The sequence below is a fragment of the Pezoporus flaviventris genome, unplaced genomic scaffold (assembly GCF_033815535.1).
Source record: "Pezoporus flaviventris isolate CSIRO_AGI_PZ_B2104156 unplaced genomic scaffold, CSIRO_AGI_Pfla_v1 ptg000063l, whole genome shotgun sequence".
Taxonomy (NCBI): Eukaryota; Metazoa; Chordata; class Aves; order Psittaciformes; family Psittacidae; genus Pezoporus; species Pezoporus flaviventris.
This window is the reverse complement of record NW_026892611.1, coordinates 537,261-557,338: the sequence shown is the minus strand read 5'-3', so window position 1 is coordinate 557,338 and position 20,078 is coordinate 537,261. Positions and strand designations below refer to the sequence as shown.

The following is a 20,078-nucleotide window of genomic DNA, read 5'->3' as shown; positions in this document are numbered from 1 at the left end:
TTTAAAACAAGCTCCTTACCAAAATGATTCTCCAGCTTTCGTAGGGAACCTGGTACCTGTGTCCTGCGGAGAGGCAGTGGGGACACGTTTCCTGAAGCAGTTGTAGGAGGTTTACAAACCAGATGCCATCTCCTAAGTCTGTATGTGTTGCTGTGTGCAGTTTACTTCACTGCTAAGAGCTGGTTGGTCAGACTTGCTGAACAGCTTGAGTAAATTATGTGTTACATGCAGACTCTGGCCAGGTATGCCAGAAACGCCATCTTCAGCAGTTCTCATGACCAGGTTTTATGGTTTCATAATCCTAACAGAGTTCCTGCAGCGCAGAAATGAAAAGGCAGCAATGCCAAGATGATTTTGGGGATGGGTCAAACTGCCCAGTTGGAGTAGATGGTACTCAAGGAACACTAAAGTTCATGTTGCTGAATAATAAGATACCAAGTGGTGTTGGGGGGAAAAGTCATTTGTTAAAGGCACAATTTGGATGGACTTGAATATGTTGAACTTCAGCTGTATCTGAACTAGCTTGCAGTGTCCCATGTGTGGTGATTCAGTCAGTGTTGGCCCCAGCTGAAGTAACAGGCTTGTGGCAACTGCCCTGTGATAATTGTGCTACGCTAATGAGATTGGAGAGCTGCTTACAAATTCGCTGTGCCCCAAGTATGGGTGAGATCGGAGATGAACTGTAGGTAAATGGGGTGAGCCCGTGACCGAGAAGGTGCAAGTATCGGCTTTTAGACAAGAAATGAATGAGCTCCTGAAGGAGCTGAGTGTGCCGTGGTGCTGCTGGCTATGGCCTCAGGTGTGCCATGGCATCTTCCATAGGCCCTTTCTGGAATGTTCTTAGCTTTCCTTAAACTCTCGCCCAAAGCTGGAGAGATACAGGAGAGCGTTGTCTGATCCCTTGTCTGCGTTGAAAATGAACTGAATGAGCCTTGCTGGGTTTAGCTTGAAGAGATAAACCTACAGAAGATAAGAGTCCTAGCATAAGGACAGAGGATTTGGAGGGGGAGCTCTTTGACAGGAGTAGTGAGGGCAAATTGTAGGCTGTTTACAGTAGGCCCAAGTTGTTCTCGTCACAAGAACATACATGGAATTGCCTACAAACTAGGACTAGGCTATGGCTGAGAATGCCTCTTTCAGCTCCCTGTTTCTTGAGGGAGTAATGATGGGAAGAGGGGGAATAAAGAAAGTGTACAAGTGGCTCCAGGCTGCTCATCCAGGTGGGAGGTGTGCAGTAAGGGCATAATCCACAGTAATAAAATGAATTTGCATTTACAATTCCAGTCACTTTGCCCTGTCCAGAGCGCTGGTGCAGTCCGAGTGCAGAGATCACGTCAGTCCAGAGGGACTTAAAGGAAATTAATGGCGTCTCTTTCTCTTCCTTCTAGATGGATTGAATCTTCTGTGTTGAATGTCTCCGGATTTCCTGTTGGGTTTCACGTCTGGAAAACTACTTTTGATTTAAGCCACTCTGTGGCAGACTGAACTGTGGATCCAGGGTTCCCGAGACTTCAGATCTCGAGGAGGCAGCCGCTGCTGAATCACATTAACCTGTCATCGCAGCCACAATGGTGCTGTCACAAAGGCAACGAGATGAACTGTAAGGAATCACTATTTCTGAGTTTGTGCCATGTTTCCATTAAACTTTAAATACTAGCTTTTGTTTCCAAATAGATTGAAGGGTGGCTCTGCTCACCTGCCAGTCAAGTACCATGTATTGTAGTTTATTCACTCTTATTACAGATTTTAGCAATCCTCTGAAGTTTTTTCATGTAGAATCTTCCTAGAGTGCATGTGTTAAAGGGAGATGGAAGCATGAGCTGTTCTGCATGGAAATGGGGAAGTGACCAGAGATCCCCTTCGGGATTTACTTCAGAGGTCTGATGAGGAGGCAGTACTCTGGCTTAGCATCCATCCTTCATGGGGAGGCATTTGTGCTTGAATGCAGAGTTGTGTTTAGAGTCGTATGTGTGAGGAGAGATGGAACATGTAAAAGGTGAGGAAGGAGAATCCAGTGACACAGGAAGAATTTTTATGTGAAAAGCAGATTCTTTTCAGAAGAAAAAGTCATTGCTGCTTGCTTCAGCTACCAAAAGGTATTCATTTTCTTGGGTAGGTGACCACCCGATTTTTGTGTTCTTAAAAAGTATCAGTTTACTTAAATATTTGTAGTGTAGGTATATATGGTATATTTACAGGTGAGGTATGTGTATATTTGCTCACAGGTCCTTTCCTGCGATGTAACTAGAAGTTATTGTATTCTGAAAAAGAAAGCTAAGATTTGCTCCCTCAAACCGAGCGTTTTATTCAAGCTTAACTGAAGTAAAATTTTGTACCCTAAACCTTTCTGCCCAAATTAGCGTTCCTTCAAAGATAAAGCCACAGCTTTAATATGTAGATGTGGTTGTTGTTTTTGTATTTGCTATGGCTTTTATGTACCGTACAGATTGATCAGTGTATTCATGCTGCTCCAGTGTGTGATAACTTCAGAGGGAAAGGTAGCCCCAAACCTGAAATAAAACTTGTATCCTGCTGTTGACATCTTGGAGCAAAGTCTGTTTGCCAAATGTATTTGTAAGATTTGCTTGGGCTTTAACAAAGCTGACAGTCCTGGTGCTGTACTGCACTGGAGAGTGCGGTGTCCATTGTGCCTTTTATACAGCAGCAAAGTCCAAACCAGCCTGCTCTTGCTGTGGCTCAACGTGCTGTCCCCTGTCTTTCAGAAATCGAGCAATAGCAGACTACCTTCGGTCCAATGGCTATGAAGAGGCATATTCGGTTTTCAAAAAGGAGGCTGAGTTAGATGTGGTGAGTTCAAACCAGATTCTTCATCTGTCTTTTAAGTAAAGAGTGCTTAATTTTATGGCATGCATGTCTATTATGTGCCTGTTAGCTCATGCAGTTTCAGAACTGGAGGTGATACACTCACAGCTTATTGCCTGGCCATAAAATTTAATCATAATCACTGGATGACTCCACAGTTTATGAGCAAAACTCTCACCTTTATCTGCAGCTCGTGACTGAGGCATGTTTTTAATCTTGTTTTTGTTTGTCTGCCTACTACTCATCTGTACAATGCTGAGCGTTTCCTGTAATGGCGTTTTAAGGATCCAAGTCCTAAGAGGGCCTAGGTGCTTCAAGGTGGAAGGTGCCAGGAATCAAAGCTAGCAAAAGGCAACGTAAATGTGTAAGGAAGGTGATAGATGATATGAAAGAAGGACATGGCCCTTCACTGGCCTCACTCCGGCATCTCCATACAGGACTGGAGTATCTCTCATGTGCTCCTTTCCAGCCTGAACTATTCTGTGCTTAATATTTGGAAGAATGTGTCTAATTTTAACACATTTGATTTGTTTCCTGTTGTTGTGTCCATCCTCCCCTCCCTGTAACTCATTTCCTCAACTCTCGTTGTTCTTATCAGAATCCTGCATAAAAGCATAAACTTTCTGCAGTCCAGAATTAGAAAACTGAAGGTTTCTTCCCTTGTAAGCAGATGTAAGGGTGGGCAGCTTTGGGGACTGTCTCCGCTTGTGATGTTTAAGAAACAGGAAGACAAAACAGGATTGCTTTTGTCCCCTCCTTTATTGTACAGAGCAAATGGGTGGAAGTCTATTTTGTGATTGGAATGGGGTCAGTAGTTAACTCACTGCCTCGGACTGTGGCATACCAGTTGATTAACTGGATAGTAGAAGAGCAAGCTCAGGTAGCCAGTGTGAGGTGGTTGGCTCTGGTGAGCAGCTCTGTTGTTAGACTGTACAGATTCTAGTGATTTGGACCAGTCCTTTCTTCCAACTTAATTCTATTGATTTGCCTTTGTAACTGATGATTCATTTTATACTTGCCGCTTACTAGCACAGAGGAGGTGTGCACTTCATCTGAGTTTGGGTTTCTCTGGATACAGCTGGATTGAGTAGTAAACTTGTGTGCTTGGCTGTGGATAAATCCGTGCCTTTTCTTTATTACAAATCTTGCATTGTTCTTTTTCCAAAATGTTTGGTTGAAGTTTGACTTAATTTCTCCAGTCTGCTCCCAGTATCTAATAAATAAGTAGAAATGACAAATTGGAATACCTTACTTATAATTGAAAATCCTCATACCATTCCCTTCTCGGCCTTATCTATCAGCCTCATTAAGTCTTCCCTTCCCAAAGGTTAAAAAGGCAACCTAAATAGGCTAGCTGCCCCCAGGGGACCTAAGAGATGCAGTTACTGAAGTTCCACATGAGTTTCTTGGAAGAAAATCTGAATTGGGTGGATTATACTAAAACGACACAAGGCAGAAATGATGTCAGTAAAGTGAAGGGGTTCAGGTGTAGCTCTGCAAGGAGGGATTTCAGGTCTGTATTGATTATTCCTGCAGATAACTCCAGCTTTTACAAATACCCTGAAGTAGTCGGTTAACAGCTGGTCTCTGACCAAGGTAGCCAGTGCTCAGAGCTTCTATGAGATAAGCCATGGCATTGTTATTCTCTGTCTTTGAGAATGTAGCGCAAAATAATGTGATAGTAGTGGCAATTTGAGGTTAACTGTAACCAAGTTGGTTTTATTTAAGCAAATATTCACCATTCTCAGCTATGCAGAGCTCTTCAGAAGCTTTCAAGTAATGAAGCTAGAAACCAGCACAGATGACACAGTTCAGTCCTAGTTTTCTGATGTGATTTTGCAGACCCTTGCATCACTGCTGCAGTATTTTTAATTAAAAATTGTATTTTAAATTATCTTCTCCATTTCTATGTATGTAAATTGTAGCTATTAAAATTTGAAGCATGGCTCTCCTGTTTCACTAGTAAAACTCATTATAGCCTTTTTATTAAAATGGGCTGTTTATGTTGCCTTTGAAGAAACACTTCTGCAGGCTTTGGAACTAGAATTTACTGATTTATTCAAATGCTTCTTCTCTCAGAATGAAGAGCTAGATAAGAAGTATGCTGGGCTTCTGGAAAAAAAATGGACATCTGTTATAAGATTACAAAAGAAGGTAAGTAGATATCTGATGGATTTACTTATATAAAGGTTATACTGAAAGTGAATGTGCATCGCTGAGCAGAATGTTACGTGTTTCCTGATCAGACAAACGCAGGGTTTAGCAAATGATGCCTTGAAGATGCATTTTGAGTAGGGAAAATACCTAAACCCATGCTATAGAAAATGTTTTGTCTGTGCTAGCAGAGTTAGCCTCTCAGTTTCCTTATAAAAATGTCTTGTCTTCAGTGGATGGATTGCATGTGCCGCTTCTGAAACGGGAAAGGCAAGAGGTGCCTTAAGGCAGCTTGTAAAAGGTTGAATAGCTGTCCCCAGAAGGCTTCACTCTTTAGAGAGATCCTAAAAACCTGTGCTGCCCCTTGTCTTTGGCCATTACATTAAAGGGAAGAAAGCATTAACTCTGGTGCATCAGAGCAAGTGATTCTACAGCAAGTGGACAGTACAAAACTCTTTTTAGTAATGCTTCAATAGATCTAGGGTGTGTTAAAAGCAAAGAAAAATAAAATCAGTGTGCTAGCAATAAAGACCTCTTTATTCTGAAGGTTAATATATCTCAGGCTTTATTACCCCTTCAGTTTCTCTGCTGTTGGTTAACATACAAACTGTATTGGGCACAAAACATTCCCTCAGTAGTAGCATTCCTTTTTGTTAACCTCCTTCAGTAGTTGCCACAATAGTAGCTCAAGCATATTTGTACAGTACCGGAGTGAACGTGGCTTTGTAGATAATTTCTTTCCTGTCAAAATATTTGGGAAATTGGAGAAGAATAAATTATTGATCAAATTACTAAAGAATAAACAATAAATGATTAATTTAGGTTTGATTGTTAGAAACACCAACACTGTTGGTGTTGGTGAGCACTGGTAATCAGGTTGGGTCTGTGCAGTCTTTGCTTTACTGTGAGTTTGGGAGTCAGTGGTATCCGGATTCTTAATAAATGAAGATGAATTAGATCATATACAAAACTAGAAATGAACAGGCTCTTTAAAATTCATAACCTAGGTAATGGAACTAGAATCGAAGCTGAATGAAGCTAAGGAAGAATTTACATCAGGTGGACCTCTAGGTCAGAAACGAGACCCTAAAGAGTGGATTCCTCGTCCTCCAGAGAAGTATGCATTGAGTGGACACAGGAGTCCTGTCACTCGAGTAATTTTCCATCCAGTTTTCAGTGTGATGGTCTCTGCTTCAGAGGATGCCACAATAAAGGTATGTGTCTGCTACTGAAGATGAAAATAAGCAAGTCAGAGGTCTGTAGTACATAACATCAGTGCTTCAAGCTGGATGTGTATTGTACTGATGGAAGATTGATTGTGTCAGGTTCTTCTTTAGCTTCAGCAGGGACAGATCTTGTAAGTGCTATGACCTGTATAATCTACACTGGTTTATGCTGGTCCAGTTAACATCTTCAGGAGTGTTTTACTGTCTTTTGACTTGAGGAAAAAATAGTTAAGCTAATGCAAATTTAGAGACTGGAGAAATAAAGGGTCAGTGGGGAAAGAATGCATTTTGACTGCTTGGTAGAAGAGGAATGGAGTAGTGTATCGAGTAGTGACAGGAGGAGAAGGAGGAAGACATTTGCCTCAAGTCATCTGAAGTGATTATTTTTAAAGCAGGTTAAAGTGGTTGTGCAGCTGTATTTGTAACTGAAAACTATTCTGAATGGGAAATGCAAGTGCCCATGAAGTCCTGTGGCTCTCAGTAACTTGAAAGGGTCTTCGTAGGCTTTTATTGCAGTGTACAATAGCGGCATGAAGAGATTTGTTAAAGTAGGCAAGTGCTTCTCATTTTAGCATCCAATAAAAACGTGATTGCGCATTTTGTTGTTCGAATGTCACAATTAAAGGGAATTATCCTGATAAAGGATAGTCCTTATTGTTCTGTGCTGGCTTGAAAACTGTTTGGAAGAGTGCTGGTCTGAAGAATGTTGAGTAGTGCATCCAGCAGTGTGTTTTAAAACACAAGTAGTTGTAATGGTGGCTCCCTGTTGGAGAAGGCGTCTGGCAGATCTAGTTCATCGAAAGCTTTAAGCCATTGTTTCTGCAGCAGACTTGAGCATAGAGAAATGATGGCTCTGCTTTCAAGCAGTCAGGGCCAGCTGAAAGAGTCACAGCTCCATGATTGTGGGATACTGGAGGAGCCTCATTAGCTTTGGGTTTGCTCCCTCTTATGGGTACGTTGGGTTCATTTCCTTCTTAAAGTCAGACATTGAGTTTGACTGTTGCATTCCCAGTGACTGCCATCTCTTACAATGATGGATTCTTTTTGGTGGATGTTTTTTGGTGGTGTATGCTTTGTTTTTTTGGGGGGGGGGGTGTAGGATACAATTTTAAATGAAATTTCTAATTCTGTGCTTGAGAGAGGCACAGTAAAATCTGTAGGAGCTTGTTTTGTTTCAAAGGCTTTTGTTTGCAGTTGAATGATAGAAGACTGACTGAATTAGGAGGTGAGAATGGGGACCTGCTGCTATCACAGTTATTAGCTGCAGTGTTTATTGAAACTGACAGATTCTGTAATCTGCTAATATGTGCATATCAAATGTGGCTTGGATTATCATCCCTAAACCAACTCCTATTGCTCTTTAGTTAGGCAGAATGTGATTTCCCCACCAACTGAAAACAGGCTTTTCTGCTGGCGCTGGGGAACTAGCAGAGACAGGGATGAAGAAAACCAGTGGACAAAGTGGATTTGTTCTGTCCAATGTTTTCAAATTGATCTTCTTTATTTTTAAGGGTATTGGGTGTTAAGACTTTTATATACAACGGAACTGATTTCCCTGCTGTGTTTATAGTGCTCTGAGTTAGTTGAAAAGCAGTTTTCAAGGTGCATGAATTCCGTTAATTTATAAGTAACCAAACCCCATAAAAATAAATGTATTTTCCTATGCTGTTATGATTTTTAGGGCTGTCTCTTTGTCTGTTGCTCAATTAATTATTGAATAAGGTGCCAGACTGGCCTGCAGAGTGCAAATGTAAGGCTGGAGACCACAAAGAGTAATGGGTTGCTGTTAACGGATTTTCTGTTCACTTGTCAGGTGTGGGATTATGAGACAGGAGACTTTGAACGAACTCTTAAGGGCCATACAGACTCTGTGCAAGATATTTCCTTTGACCACACTGGCAAACTATTGGCCTCCTGTTCTGCTGATATGACCATTAAGCTATGGGATTTCCAGGGCTTTGAGTGCATCAGAACTATGCATGGTAAGGCACAAAGGGAATTGATTTAGCGGGCTGTAAAGTGAATAATTTTTTCTGTATCCAGGAAAACTGCTGATGTGGAAGGGGGTTATAAGTAGAGAATTGTCCAAGAGAAATAGGGGGGATATTCTGATGCTTTAAGTGCTCTGTAAATAAGGTGTATGCTTAGTGTCTGTGGAATGAAATAACATCTTTAGTCTGCTATGGGAATGCTCTGGGAAACACCTCATGATGATGTTGAAGTGAAATGGCAGTTACAGGGATTTAAGTCTAAAAATTAAATGCTTACTAGACAATAAACCCATGCCTTCAAATAAGTAGGAACTTAACCTTCTTCACCCCTCTGTTTCTCTGCTGTACTGCTTCAGGAAGGAAGCATTTGTTGTGAGGGGTGTTGTGCATATACTGCACAGCAGTTTGCTTCAGGTCTGGTCACATCTCACCCTTTGCATTAGGCTCCAATCCCATAGGAAAAATGGGAAAGTAAAACAACCACAACTACAGGATTCTAATATTGACACTAACTACTTATGTAAAGGCATTTTTATACAGCTGCTTGTCTTGCTGCTACTGTCCTGTAGAAGTGGTGAGTAGGAATAGAGAATGTTTGAGACTTCTGAAAGTAAGCAGACCCCAAAGAAAACGGAAAGCTGCTGACTTTCGTGCATATAGTTCCTTGACCACCACAGATCACCCCTGTAAAGGAAGAACAGACGTTGCAGTTGGCTGATAGTGAGAAAACAAAGCTGTGCTACTGGGTGGTGAGGTTGGCCTACATGCAGCATGTGTGTGTTTGAGCTGGAAGTTGAACATGAGGGTGGGTGAATTGTCTTCAGGTGTGTTTCCAGTTACATCACTTCAGTCAGTTTGAAATAAAAAATAAGTCGCTTCCCAGTGAGGAGTTGTAAAGTACCATGCAACACTGGGACTAGGATTGTGTGACACTCGGGTACTTAGCACTGCTGTGGTGCTTTCTAGTGGGAGCTCAGCAGGGGCTCTGAGTTCTTAGTGCAAACATGGAAATGAGTTGTGCAGTTGTACATGGCTGCAAGGTGCAGTGTAGCTGCCAGTAAAAGAAAAAAGCAACTTCCTAGTGACCTTACTGGCTATAACTTTGGAAAAAAACCCCATCAGGTAAGAAAAGGGGGCTATTTAATGCCTCTGATCTGTTGAGAAGTTATATAGACTCTGTCTGCTCATCTCAGGAGATTCATTTCTAATCCTGACAACTTAAGTAGGGACAATTGCAGAGCTTGAAGAAAGTCAAGTGTATGAATTATAGATGAAGTGTTGTAGTCAAGCTTGTGCACTGGACTTGTCAGCCCCTACCCCACAGCTTGTTCTGGGGAATAGGAAAAAAATCAAACCAGGGAATTCTGCTCTTTGCCACTTTGGGAAGTTCGTTTCCATTTTTTGTGATACTGGAAATGAGCAGTCTTTACAGAGTGTGTTAAATGCCTTTATGTCCTGTTGCTTGTGGGCTGAGCAGAGTCAGGAGCTGAAGCCACATACATGAGGTTGTAAGGAGTGTGTTTAAGGAAATGATCCGGATGCTTTTTCCTGACTAAGTGCTGATTGTCTTCCCCTCACATCTCAGCAGAAGTCACTGTTGTGACTACACAATTGGTTCTTAAATCAGTGCACTACAGCGCTTTGTTAAAACCTAGTATCAGATGTCTAGAAACGTTCAGCCTTTCAGCATTAGGCTGCTGCAGTGAGGGCTGGCATGCCCCTCATGAGGACCTGTTTTCCTTCAAGCAGCTCACAGTGCATCAGCGTACTGTAATCAGAGCTAATTGATCACTTTAAAGTGGTCAGTGTAGCAGCTCCCTCTTCTAAACTGCTGGCTTTTCTAACAGTGTACAAGTGTTGCTTGCAGTGGTGTCTGATTTTAAAACATTTTAAAGATGTTTCTGAACCCATTTCATTTTAAAGGATGCCCAGTATCTGGACTGTGTGGTTTCTAAAAATGTAAATGATTATTTCATAAAGCCTCAAATTTATAGGTAAAGATTATGCTGTAAAACATGAACTGCTGCTGTAGTTTCTTGCCCAAGCCCTGTGTGCTCTGTAAGAACTATTACAGTACCACTTAATAAAGGTTTTATGTTGCTTTTAGGTCATGATCATAATGTTTCTTCAGTAGCCATCATGCCCAATGGAGATCATATAGTTTCTGCCTCAAGGGATAAAACTATCAAAATGTGGGAAGTCCAAACAGGGTAAGTGCTCTTCTGGCTAAACGTCAGCACCTAAACAAAACAAGCAGAAACCTCTGTTTGTGGGAAATGGGCCACATAAATCTTGAATGTCAGCAAACATTATTTGAATTGAGGTATGGTATCATGCCCTTTAGAGTAATTCACTCAAGGATTCTGCCATAAATCATGAAGCACAAGGGTTTAGGTTTAATACTGACTAATTAAAACTGTCTTTATCTTTCTGGGGGCTATGCGGGTAGAACCATAACTCAGGAGCAGGTAGGAATGTAAATTCAGTGGTTAACCACAAGTTTAAAGGGAGCATGAGAGGGAGGAGAAATCTGTTACATTTCTTGGCACAGATCAAGGCATCTCCTGATATTTTTTTTTTTTTTTTTGTCTTGCTGGTTTCATTCATCTGTTGTTTAATCCATCCCTTTGCTGGAAGGTGTAGATGGAGGCTGGCTGAATGACCTGCAAACTTCTGCTGGTTCTTAAAATACCTAGTTAATGCAAGCTGGCCTTTCAGCTTCGTTTCCCCCCGAGCCGCCCGCTCTCTACATTAACAAGGAATTGCCAGTTCTTAGCTGTCACTTCTCCTCATGTCAATGTCCTTTCCATTAACTGTTTTATGGCTTTGTACATCATCATCCAGGATGGGCACGTGCGTCCTGCAGTATTTTAACTCCTAAGAGTAGGTCAGGCATTACTAGCATTACACCTTACACTTCAGAGGCTTCATGTGTAGTGGTTTTACTGCAGTGCTGATTGAGCCACTCTTTGTTTCTCTTTTTGCACAGTTACTGTGTGAAGACTTTCACGGGTCACAGAGAATGGGTGCGCATGGTGCGGCCTAACCAGGATGGCACCTTAATTGCCAGTTGTTCCAATGACCAGACAGTGCGTGTTTGGGTGGTAGCGACGAAGGAATGCAAAGCTGAGCTGCGAGAGCACGAGCACGTGGTAGAATGCATCTCCTGGGCTCCCGAGAGCTCATACTCCACCATATCAGAAGCTACGGGATCGGAGGTAATGTTTCCGCTGCTGCTCGATAAGCACATGCAGTAAGATTTTTGACTATGCTCTGTATAGAACCTACTGTCTAGTATTTGGAGTAACTAAGCTTTGTTCCCAAAGTGCTTGGCAGGTGTAGCAGGTGTATCAGTATCTTTTGCTGAGTATGCTTGGTGTTCTGTTAATCCCCCATCTCGGCATCATGGGATCCATGCTTTTGTGTTTTGTGGCAGTAGGGCTCTACCTGTGCACTAACAAAAGCAAACTTTGGAGAGATGGCTGAGAGTAGGACAACCTCCACATACTTTTAGCAAAGTAATGTGATCTGGCATAACATGATTATAAAGATGCTCAGCAATTGAAAGTTGTGGGCAGAAGTAGTGAGTGAGGACTGCCTTGGGTGTGTTGTGATAGAATTAAGCTTTGAGTGCTGTGTCCTAGTGTACAAAGTTAATGACAGGAGAAAGCATTCTGTAACAGAAATAAACCCCTGATTGTGTGATCACAGATACATCTTCTGGTGAGCCTCAGGAAGGGCTTACTAAAGGTCAGTAAAAACTTCCTTCTGAGGATGATAAAATGTAGAAGAAATGAACTAGAATTTAACTGCAATTTCTGCCTTGTCCTCTTCCTCAAAAAGGACACAAGTACCCAAGGGCACAAGTAGGTAACACTACAGACAGGGACTTGTCTGGTGATGGATGTTACGGATTACTTCAGTCAGATTTTACTTGCATCCTTAAAAGATCCTTATAGTCTTTTATTTGGGAGTAATTAAACCTGCATTCCTGATGCTGACTTGCTCTCGCAGTGGTGTCTCCCGTGCCCTCTGCTGGCTCTTCAGCAGGGTGCAGCCCAGCACGGTGCTCAGCTGGGGGCTGGAAGGGAGTTAATGCCAGCCTCGCAGTTGAACACTGCCAGGTCTGAGCACTAGGTCTTTATTTCATTCTGTGCATGATTACAGGTAGAAATAAGTTCAGAGTGGGAAATGGTCAAAAACTCTTAAACTTCATTTCTTTTTATGACAAATGAGAACCCAGAGGTTTGTCTTAGTGTCACACTCGTCTGCCCTGAGGTGTCTGTCTCCAGCTGTGTCTCCTATTAAAAGAGGATGTCTTGCAGTAGGCGAGTGTGCACTCAGTTATTTGGCTTGGTGCATCAGCAGGGCATACAACCATTTCTTTTAACAGATTGTTTAATCCCTTCTTTTTGTGTTTATTTCTTCTAGTAACAAAATGCTCATGACTCTCACCTTTGGGATTGTGTGTTTGTTAGCTGTAAGCTGTTGTAAAATCTGGTTTTGCTGCTAAGAAATAGCACTCGGAAGGGATCTGCTTCCTGCCTTCTCTCCCCTCTGCCCCGTATATGCCATAACTTAAACCCTGATTTCCTGTAGACTAAGAAGAGTGGCAAGCCTGGGCCTTTTCTGCTGTCTGGATCCAGAGACAAGACCATTAAGATGTGGGATATTAGCACTGGCATGTGCCTTATGACACTTGTAAGTTCATTGGTGTTTTTCTGGTCATAGCTGTGTATGTAAACCCAGATTTAATGAATGCGTTGTCGTACGTGTTGATGTTTTCAAGAGAAGGCAGAGTTCCTGATAGAAGACAGACACTGGGAATGCACAGTTCTAAAAGCTTCTCTGTTTCAGCTTTTGGTGCTAAGAAATGCCAAGAATCTCAAAACACGCAGTATAAACACAGGGGTGCTGTGGTTTGGGCGTGAGGAGCTTGGTTTGTCTGCAGGGTGCTGGTGATCGTCTGCATTTTGTCCTGTGTTAAACGCCATGTTCCCTGCATGAGCAGCATTCCCATGGGAATTCCAGGGTGCTGGGGGTGGGGAGCAGGATCCGTGCGGATCACATGAGGACGTCTGTTTGTTTGCCTCCAAGGACAGGAACTCGTATTGTTGGTAGTGCTGATAGAGATGTAAGAATAGCAGCTGAAGGTAAACTTGGAGTTCCAAGAGGTTTTAGGAGGCAGAATGACATCCTTGCAGGAGCAGGACAAGGTGCCGCTCAGTGCGCCGTGGCAGGAATTGTGGAATGCTTGGCCTTACAACACGCCCCTGCTCACTGCTCTCTCCTTGTGCACCAGGTGGGCCATGATAACTGGGTACGTGGCGTTCTGTTCCATTCGGGGGGCAAGTTTATTTTGAGCTGTGCTGATGACAAGACTCTCCGTGTCTGGGACTTCAAGAACAAGCGATGCATGAAAACCCTCAATGCGCACGAACACTTTGTTACCTCTTTGGGTATGTATTGCTCTGCAGTGCCTACTGCAAAGTCCAGAGGTACAGATGTCTCTGCGTCTTCACCAGCTGCAGTTGAGCCCCAGGCTAGACATTGGTGGCTGGTTCTAGTGAATTTAGCGCTGTGTGTGTTTTAATCAAGGGCAGATAGGAATTCTGAGTGGGCTGGATTTTCCACTTCTGTTGCCAGGGTTGCACGTTGGACGTTAACTGCCAGGGTGTTCTGGAATCCCTCACCACTGCCGGGGTAGGCATCTGGGGAGTGCTGTGTCACAACTGCTTGCCCAGAGTCGAATTAAAAAGGCAGGAGAGCCACAAAATATACTTGAAAGTCCTGGGGAGTCCTGGTTGGGAGTACCAGGTCTTGGTGGACATTAATTCCCCCTTCCCTGACAAAGGCAAAACCACCAAAGCCCTCCCTGTTCACCAAAGCTAGCTTTACTCTGGAGTCTTCTCTCTTGTTTTTTACTCTGTATTCCTCTGCAGTTTCTAGCTGCTTCAGTAGAGCTAGGGTTAGGTTAGCAGTGAACCTGGGCTTGGCTGCTGAGGCTTCCCAGTCAGACTGCAGGTCTCGTCAGAAGGCAGGGCTGTGACTGCACTCTCAAGTTGCTGAGACAGATGAGCAGGAAGGGGCAGGGAGAAGCTATGAAGAGCATTAAGCTGGTAGCATGGATTGGCTGCCTCACTGTACAGAGGGCTTGGCTGAGCCCTGGGCTCTTTGATGCCTCTTGGTAAACATCCCAGTGCTGTCAGCTGACCCAGGCCAGAACTGGTTTGTGTATGTGGAATATTTTGGGATCTCCTGAGAAACGGAGCACTCGGCGTTTTTTACAGCCGAGCTCACAGCCCGTGCTGTCTGCAGCAAAGAGAAAACGTCAGCTTCCTTGGCTTCTGATTCCTGACTGTCTCTTACATAAACGCATGAAGTTCTGTCTTCTGGTAGTTTGAGGATTTGTCAGGTTGAGATGTTTTGGACTTTATCTTGATTGCCATGAAAGCCCCTTTATAAGTGAACTGGCAGCCGGTGTTCATGCTTTCCAAAGCGATAGCCTGGGAGAATTTGCCTTCAGGACTGCAGACACGATGAGCTTTGAAGTTTAGCCTCGGAGCTGATGTAATGGCTTTGGAAAGGCAGCGCCATTCAGTGAGGGTGGAAAGCACGGAAGTTTGGGATTTGCTCTTAACGGAAGCTCTTCTTTCCTCACAGATTTCCACAAGACGGCACCGTATGTGGTTACTGGAAGTGTAGATCAAACAGTAAAAGTGTGGGAGTGCCGTTGATTGATTCACATTGACCCCCTTTTCCTCTGGATGCACTCAGATACCATGGTTACCCATTGAGCTCTGTTTAAATAAATATTGTCCTTTCATGTAAATTATTCTGGATGTAGATTGAGCTTATTAAATGTTACACACAAAGTATTCATGCATGGTGAATCCAAATTGTATACTGTAAATTTACATACGTTGTCTAGAAGTACCATAGGTTTAAGAACATGGGCTGGCATTGGTCACATCAGACCTAAGAAGGCAGAAGTTGGATAATTGGAATAGGGCACTTAACTGAATAGTTGACAGTGTCGTTCTATGTCAGATAATTATACCTGTTTTTCTTTCTGCTGTCTGTTGGTGCCTGAATTGGTGACCTCATTTGGGAAAAGTTTTGTAGGGCTCTTTCAGAAATGTGTATCTATGTAACATCACTTAAGTGTGCTTAATAAATCTTCTCTAAGAATACTAGATAAGGCTGCAATTCAGAATCTTCTGAACCTTATATGTAATTAATGGAAATTAATTAAACTCTGGAATATTTGTCATGAAACATTTGCCAAATCAACAGAATACACTCGTTTTGGCCTCCTATCACGCAAGGGTTGGTATATTTATATGACTAACTGTAAACCTGAAAGAAGACAACAAATCTTAGTAGCAGCTGATGTGATAAATGTATTTATTTTTTATTTGGTCATTCAATGGTTAAGCTGTGCTGTTAAACTAAGTTGAAATGTTTTTTTTGTTGGTTTTTTTTAATGCTAGACGAACTTCCAGGAGGAGTTGTCCATCCCACTAGAATTTAGTGATCCAGTTTCCCATAGAGCTGCCATGGTACAACTTGCTGTTTGCTTTCAATGTTTGTTAGAGATGTGCAATTGCTCTTACACAACAGGATCAGAGTACGCTTTCCTCTTACTCACTCGCAGGAGGTTGGGGTATACAGAGGTTTCTTGTTTCTTTAGTGCCTCCTCGGAAACCCTTTTGAAACTGAGGTTATACTTACCTTGACAAGACAATGTGGCTTGAACAAAAATGTGCTGTGGTTTGCATATTGAGAAATACCTGGGGATACAGTATTTAAATGCTTTAGAGGAAGCACTGACTACCCTGAGAACCAAATTGTAATGGCAGATACAGATTGATACAGGCCCTGCAAAGCAAAACAAAACACCATCAGCAAAACAGAGTCCATCTGTGGTAACGATGCTATCAAGTAATCGTTTAAGACCAAACCACCCCAGCTTGGGTTTTGGTATTGGTAGTGTTTGGTGCCTACCGCTTTTAATTTGCAAATCCCTAAAGTTACGTATTTTGATCCGAAATGAATTAAAGCATTTTAATCAGCATTTCTGTGGCAGATTCCATTACAGATAACCAAGAATGACAATACTCACCAAACTAACCAGCTCTTTTTAGGAATCCACTTACAATTGGCAGTAAATGAAGTACCAGTCTGCTGTTTTAACAGGTGAATTTGTGATTTGTTTTATTCCTTTTGTTTAATACATGGCTTTTAAAACTGTCCCTTTTAACCGAGAGCCCCTGCCCTGTGGCTGAGGGTGTTCACACCGCACCTGTGGGGCTCCTTCCCTCCTGCCACTGGATATGGATCCAGTCCCATCCTGTGGGGCGGAGGGACAGCAGCCCTGAGTCCTGGTGCAGGCTCACTTGGGAAGGGGTGGAGGAGACTTGAGTCTGATGGGGGGCTTTGGGAGCCAGGTTAAGATTGAGGCTGATCTCAAATCCAGTGGGTTCTGTCACTTTCTGTGTGTGTTTCTGCCGTTGAGCATGCACAAATAAAGTGGTTTTTGTTCAGTAGCTGTTTGGACTGGAAACATTTGCTGCTTTTTTGTCCTACTTGAGAATTCCAGATACACAGGTTAAAATTCCTCAGCACATCCACAGCTGTCAAGTAATACATCTGTTTAAGTCCTGATAGGACCTGTCAGATTCATTTAAGTATAGAGTCAACCAGGCTCATGTACATAATTCATAAACATGAATGAGAAATTAAAGGTACCTATTAAATGGAAGTTGTCTACTGCAGTTTTTCCCTTTAGCATCCCTGTAGTTCCAAGGACGAGCAAGTAAAGTGAAGTCATGTAAGCAGCATTCAGTGGCTTGTGTGAAACACTGCTGAGTACTTCTGCTTGTAACCCCCTCCTCTGGTAAGCAGTGAATAATCTCAGGGACGAGATCACCAGGTAAAGCCCTGCTAGAGGAATAGAGGGAGCTGTGCACAGGAGCGGGCTGGTGAGGGGCTCCTCGGCGTGCCTGGGTGCTGTGCTGTGCTGAGCTTCCCCCTGTCCGTGTTGCTGTCAGCTCACCCTGTGCCTTTCCTGTGGTGAGGAGGTTACTGGTTGGGATTCGAGTTTGTGAGAGGCTGTAAGAGGTTCACTGCTGCTTTGTCACTTTCCTGACTAAAATTGGCTTCCAAATACCTACCTAGAGGCTATGTTACCAGATAACGCGGACTTTTTGGCTTAAACCCAGACAGACATTCCAGTGCCACACGAACAGAGCGTGCCCAGGGAGGCTTAGATGCATTCTGAAAAGCGCAGCGGCGATGGGGGTGCAGGCGCAGGCTGGCAGTTGGTGTTTTCCAGCATCTTGCACTTTAGGAGATCTCAAACGAACCGTCCTGCTTTTGTGTGTGGTGTGACCAATGATGTGCCCGGGCACTAAGGAAAAAGAAAACCCTAGATGCTAGCGAGTCGTGCAGGGGCTGGGGAGCACTGTAGTGGTTTGGAAGCTTTGGCTATAGAGTCACGGAGCCCAGCGTGGCGTGCCCCGCTTCTCCTGTCCGCCTCCTCCTGTTCTATGTGAACTGCCTGCTGAGACCACTCTTAAACAGCTTCGGGCTCGCGCGGAAGCTGTTTAAAAGGAAAAGCTTATACTTTGTTTTTGTAGACAGTGGTGGCTTGATAATCCTTTTAATGGTTTGATATTAAACACTGAGCTGAGTGAAGGAGAAACGCACTTGGGATGAGTTCTTTGCTGTACATACAGTCCAGTGTATTTAAAGTCGAAACCCAGAGTCTTTTAGCAAGAGTATGTGCATAAAGTGGTAGGGCTGAACGTGTCGGGAGCGGGGAGGGTCGAGTTGGATTTACAAGTCACAACTGGATTTAAACTGGCCTTTTTCTCTTTCCACTGTGTCCTGTAAGTAGCTGCTCTCTTGTCCTGCCTGTCCCCTGGGCTTTCCCAGCTCATTCTGCAGATGAGTTAGCAAATTGACGTTGTAGGAGTCCATCCTGACGCTGACACGAAGGCAAACGTTGGCTTTTCTCACGCGAACGATGTTAGAGGTTGCAATTGGAGCAAACAGTTCCCAGACCGTTGGAGTTAACTGAAGCTATTGCCACAATTGAAACAAAACAAATCAGTAAGGAATGTATATAATACTGCTCTGTGTTTTACAGTAAGATTTGTTGCTCTCAGACTGTGTAAAACAAAATTTATTCATGTTTTCTGCATATTAAAAAAATCTTATTGTACCAATTGGTAAACTATTAAATGCATATAAACCGAGATGTGGGTTTGTTTCCTTGGATGCCAGAATTAAAACTATTTTGAAAAAAGCTCCTGGTGTTTCACCCTTCAGATTTTGCTCCACTCTGGCTCCTTCTTTCATCTCCTTTCCATTTGCCTGTGTTCCGGGGAGCTGGTTGTAGGGCTGCTGGTCGTGGTCGGAGCATCAGTTTTGTTGGTTACTGTGCTGGAGGGAGATGTGAACGTGCTCGGTGTGGAGCTTTGGAGCGGGGTCTGCACTGTGAGCACCCACGGAGGGGGCTGCTCTGTGCCCAGGGCCCCGTTTTCCTGTGTCTGGTTTGGTTTGGGGTTTTGTGGTGGTTGTTTTCCCCCTTCACTTAACCCTTCCCTCACAGCAGGCCCCATAGGAACCATCTGCCACTAACCCTAACCCAGTGCCACTGGTGCTGCCGTTGTGCTCTGTGGAGAGTGCTCGCGGTGAATTGGGCTGGGGGCAGTGGCCTCAGCTCTGCGGGACGTGGCTGCGGTCGGTGCTTGGGGTGCTCTGTGGTTGGTTGTGTCCTGCCTGCGGTGCGGCTGGTACCGGGGCAGCAGCTCCCGTGGAGAGACCGTCAGTGGGGCAGAGCTCCAGCTGCGGGAGCATCCCCAACCTGCTGCTCAGCAGGAGCAGAGCTGGGGTGGCCTCTGGAGGAGACCAACTCATTTGGTCACTGTGGCTGCGGTGGGAGCTGCAGGGTTGCGAGGGAGCCCCTGATGGGTTTACAAACGTGGTCAGCTTATGACAGAGGAGAGAAAAGGGGGGGACTTGACTGGTGCTCGGAGCAGTTGGTGACTGAGAGCTTTCTGTGTTCCCTGTCCTGCAGCTGGCTCCAGTTCTGATGCAGCACTGATGGACAGGGAAATGCTTTTCAGCAGCCAGGGCTGGGTGTGGGAAGGATGGACGTGTGCTGAGTTTGGTTGAGCGGGGGTCTCCCACCAGTACAGGCACTAAATGCAGGGGAGGTTTAACTGGTGACATCCCCAACGCTGTAGGGCTCGAGGGATGTGGCAGGTCCCATGCCACTGAGTGTCTGGGAGAGGCAGGAGGATAAACACGGTGTTCCCATGTGCCTCCTGCGGGACTGCTGATGGGTTTAATCTGAGCGGGACGGGAGGAGGCTCCTCAGGAGCAGCTCTGGGGGGGGTGCTGTGATTGTGACTGGTGCTGGGTTTGTTCCTGATCTCTTGGAGTTGATTCCTTTGTCCACAGGAGCCTTGTGTTAGAGGGGGCACAGAGCAGGGGCTGTGGTACCCAGGGGGTCAGAACAGCCCAGGGCGCGGGGGGGACACCATGGGTACTACATCCGTGTGCAGGCACAGGTTTACACAGTAACTGGAGCCTTTGCCTGTTGTCTGTGGTCTGCTCAGCAGCAGTGGGGTGATTGGTATCCACCCCATTGCACCAAACTAAAGAAACCAGAAGGACCTGGAACAGTTTAAAAAGCCTTTAATGGACTGAAAGACACCGGTAAAGGAAAATCTCATAGGAAAGATGCACTGCAGTCATTGATTGATTGCGTTCAGGAAATTCAGAGCTTTTCTTACTAAGAGCAAGTTCTTCTGCAGTAACGAATCCTCCTCTTTGTCCCAACAGCTCCCTCCTTCCCCCCAATTACAGGTAC

At 44.1% G+C, this 20,078-nt stretch overlaps 1 protein-coding gene across 2 annotated transcripts in view; it reads left to right on the top strand.

Annotated features, from left to right (window-relative positions):
- The window catches only part of PAFAH1B1 (platelet activating factor acetylhydrolase 1b regulatory subunit 1), a 28,781-nt gene extending 13,709 nt beyond the window's left edge, over positions 1-15,072 (top strand). For both annotated transcript variants that reach the window (XM_061469922.1, XM_061469921.1), the window contains exons 2-11: positions 1,389-1,600; positions 2,724-2,808; positions 4,903-4,977; positions 5,985-6,191; positions 8,017-8,185; positions 10,302-10,404; positions 11,184-11,412; positions 12,794-12,895; positions 13,497-13,653; positions 14,858-15,072. In XM_061469922.1, coding sequence (XP_061325906.1) covers positions 1,569-1,600; positions 2,724-2,808; positions 4,903-4,977; positions 5,985-6,191; positions 8,017-8,185; positions 10,302-10,404; positions 11,184-11,412; positions 12,794-12,895; positions 13,497-13,653; positions 14,858-14,931 — 1,233 coding nt within the window. In that variant the 5' untranslated portion in view covers positions 1,389-1,568 and the 3' untranslated portion in view covers positions 14,932-15,072. The remainder of the gene's footprint in view (positions 1-1,388; positions 1,601-2,723; positions 2,809-4,902; positions 4,978-5,984; positions 6,192-8,016; positions 8,186-10,301; positions 10,405-11,183; positions 11,413-12,793; positions 12,896-13,496; positions 13,654-14,857) is intronic.
- Positions 15,073-20,078: the final 5,006 nt, after the last annotated feature.